Source organism: Cotesia glomerata, unplaced genomic scaffold (assembly GCF_020080835.1).
Source record: "Cotesia glomerata isolate CgM1 unplaced genomic scaffold, MPM_Cglom_v2.3 scaffold_829, whole genome shotgun sequence".
Lineage (NCBI taxonomy): Eukaryota > Metazoa > Arthropoda > Insecta > Hymenoptera > Braconidae > Cotesia > Cotesia glomerata.
In genome coordinates, this window is record NW_025404489.1 from 1 (window position 1) to 3,412 (window position 3,412).

The following is a 3,412-nucleotide window of genomic DNA, read 5'->3' on the forward strand; positions in this document are numbered from 1 at the left end:
ATAATAATAATAATAATAATAATAATAATAATAATAATAATAATAATAATAATAATAATAATAATAATAATAATAATAATAATAATAATAATAATAATAATAATAATATCAATTAATAATAATAATAATAGCGTAATAATAATAATAATAATAATAATACAATAATAAATAATAATAATAATAATAATACATAATAATTAATAATAATAATAATAATAATAATGACCAATAATAATAATAATAATAATAATAATAATAATAATAATAATAATAATAATAATAATAATAAATAATAATAATAATAATAATAATAATAATAATAATAATAATAATAATAATAATAATAATAATAATAATAATAATAATAATAATAATAATAATAATAATAATAATAATAATAATAATAATAATAATAATAATAATAATAATAATAATAATAATAATAATAATAATAATAATAATAATAATAATAATAATAATAATAATAATAATAATAATAATAATAATAATAATAATAATAATCATAATCATAATCATAATCATAATCATAATCATAATCATAATCATAATCATAATAATAATGATGTAGAGAACGAATTCATTTTGATCCCGGATTCAAACAGACAGGTAGTACTTTTTAGAAAGAATAAATAATACAATAAAGAATTTAATAATTATTACAAAAACATCAATAATAAATCTAATAAATCTTCTAAATTTTACATTAGGTTGAGATAATGCCCGGATTCAAGATGAATTACACTGAGTGTGCCAATGCATGCAATGCCCCGAGGATGTCTACGCGAGCCCGAAGAATTATTTTAAGTGTATGGCCGATGGAACGTCGTCAGAAATTAATTTTACGACCGGATAAAAGACGACCTGACTGGGAACTTCTGCAAGAGTCGGATGTTTTACAAATATTAAGTAAATTTAAACATTTAATATCTTTTTATGGTAGATTCATACGCGGTCTGTGTGCAATAAAAATAATTACACAACCATAGTTGCATTTTAAGTTGATAAAATATCCTGTAATATATGTACTCCCTAATTAAAAAAAAAGGGATTAAGAATTAATTTCTTTTAAATATTATATCTTATGGGTATTGAAGATGTGAAAATACTTTTTTATAATCAGGGTTTTGACCTACTGATTATCGTAATATAATTCTTCCAATTATATATGTATGAAGTTTTCTTATCATATGTTACATGTTGCTCTTTATGAAATAGTAAAGCGAATGGATTTCCAAAAAAATAGTTCGTACTGAAAATTTAACAAAATAAATTTTATTTGCTTTCAGATTTATGTTTAGCCATGCAAAAAATTAGAAAATTAAACAATACTGATAGAAATAACGCTGCTTTAAATATGAGGCAGTGGATCAGCGACACTTTAAAAAATGATCATTTCTCGAAAAATAAGGATACTGAGGAACACGATTCAATCAACTCAGATTGTTAATTTTAAAATTTATCGTAAAAAAAATTAATTATAAGAAAAATCATTAAATAAAATGAAAAAAAATTATAATAATAATAATAATGATGATGATAATAAAGAAATTAATTTGTTGACCTCATAAAAATTATTCGTGATTATTTATATTATAAAAAAAAAAAAAATTTAAGCTATTTAGTAAAAGTAGTAAAGCAGCATAATTTCGGTATTTTACCGGTAATACCTTCTGGTAGGGACCTTCTTTTCCGGTTTTTTACTGCAATAGTACCGTAAGTATACAGTAAATATGCGGTACATTTACGGTTTGAATGCTGTTAATACACCATAATTTTCGTATGTTATTGCCGTAAACATTTTGAATTTATTCCGTAATTTTTTTGTTATAATTCAGCGAAAAAACTGGCCAAAATAACTGGAGTATTACGGTAAACATTCAGCATTTATACCGTATAAATACCGAATCTTTACGGCATTTCCAAAACCGTGAGGGATATCTAAAATACAAAAACCTACATAGATTGGTGTATAAAATTTCACTTTTACAACATTCATTTGAATAATTATCATACTTTTATCAAAAATTGTAAGACTATGAAAATTTGGTTTGCAAATCATATCAGATGCACCATATCTGCCAGACCATCGTGTGACTATTCTGACATCTTTATATTTTCTAATATTTTCCATAGTCTTACCAAAAACTGCATTGTTCATTAATTTATAAAAATCTTTTCCAAATTCATTTTTTGCTACCTTTATACAATCAGTATTTTTATCTATATACGGTTTTAGCCATGGTGACTCTTTAAATCTTAAAACTCTATGTATTTTCGTTAATTTTAATCCTAATCATTGTTTTAAATTTCTAGAATGTATTACAAAATTTTTTTTATCGTATAAAGTAGTTGCTAATTTTGTTTGCTTTTTTTCTGGAGGTAAAAAGTGTTCTGGACATAATGGCAAATCTTTATGTAAATCATGTAATGCTTCCGTATATTTCAGATCAACCTCGAGTATATACCCAAAACCATTGGTATTATTTAAAAATGTATCAATTTCTTGATTAATATCAAAACTTAACTCAACCCATTCAAATAAGTCTGTTGGTAAAGGCATACTCATAGATGCACCATATAAACTATTAACATCGAAATACATTAAATACGATTCCGGTTTATTTGAATCAAATTTATCACCCATATATCTATTAATCGCTAATGCATACCTATTTGTACACTGAGAAACACCACCTCTGATACCTATTTCAATGAATAACATAATTTCCGGATCATCTAGTAATTCTAATTCTACACCAGTATACTTTAACATCGCATCAGAAGCTAGTCCTGGGACTGTATAATAGTGCAAAGGATCTAAACTATATGTATTCAAGCAATTACTTCTAAAATTTTCAAATACATCAGCTAATAGAGGTACATCAGTTTTAAGATACAAATGACAATATTCTTTTTATGTTTTTAAATTAAATTCTTTCCATACTGATTGAGCAAAAGCATATTCTTCGTCTGATATATTTTTGTTTGATAATTTAGAATAAAAATGTTGAATTTCTGTTTAATTAAAATTTCTGGTAACCGTTTATCATTTAATTAATCATTACTGCTTATGTACTCATATGGAAAAACCCCTTTTCTAGTGACTAATCTAAATTTTTCTGGATCATCATAATGAAGTTTAGTAATGTTTTTATCATCATCTTTTAGGTTTGATCAAACTTTTCACGTGAAGTCTAATTGTTATAGTTTCACCTCTAGAATTTACTAATTTTCCATCCTGATCAACTATGTGCAGTCTTATATTGTGTATAGCCTTAGTGAGTATTGGAAGGTAAATGACGTGAGATAGCACTTCCACAATCTTAAATCCTGGTGGCACACTAGGAAAGAATTTACGAATAGTATGCATACTCCGATCGTTTATAGACGC

At 24.0% G+C, this 3,412-nt stretch overlaps 1 protein-coding gene across 1 annotated transcript; it reads left to right on the plus strand.

Moving 5' to 3' along the window:
* The first annotated feature begins 540 nt into the window (after nucleotides 1-540).
* On the plus strand, nucleotides 541-1,468 carry LOC123274850. The gene is made up of 3 exons (XM_044742607.1): nucleotides 541-627; nucleotides 729-927; nucleotides 1,308-1,468. The coding sequence occupies exons 2-3, from the start codon at nucleotides 738-740 to the stop codon at nucleotides 1,466-1,468; spliced, it is 351 nt and encodes a 116-aa protein (XP_044598542.1). The 5' UTR covers nucleotides 541-627; nucleotides 729-737.
* The last annotated feature ends 1,944 nt before the right edge of the window (nucleotides 1,469-3,412 follow it).

Excerpts from the sequence above, each read along its gene's own strand:
- LOC123274850 (XM_044742607.1), top strand. The coding sequence starts at position 738 with ATGCCCGGATTCAAGATGAATTACACTGAGTGTGCCAATGCATGCAAT. Across the intron at positions 928-1,307 it reads GGATGTTTTACAAATATTAA|ATTTATGTTTAGCCATGCAA; the intron begins GTAAATTTAAAC and ends ATTTGCTTTCAG.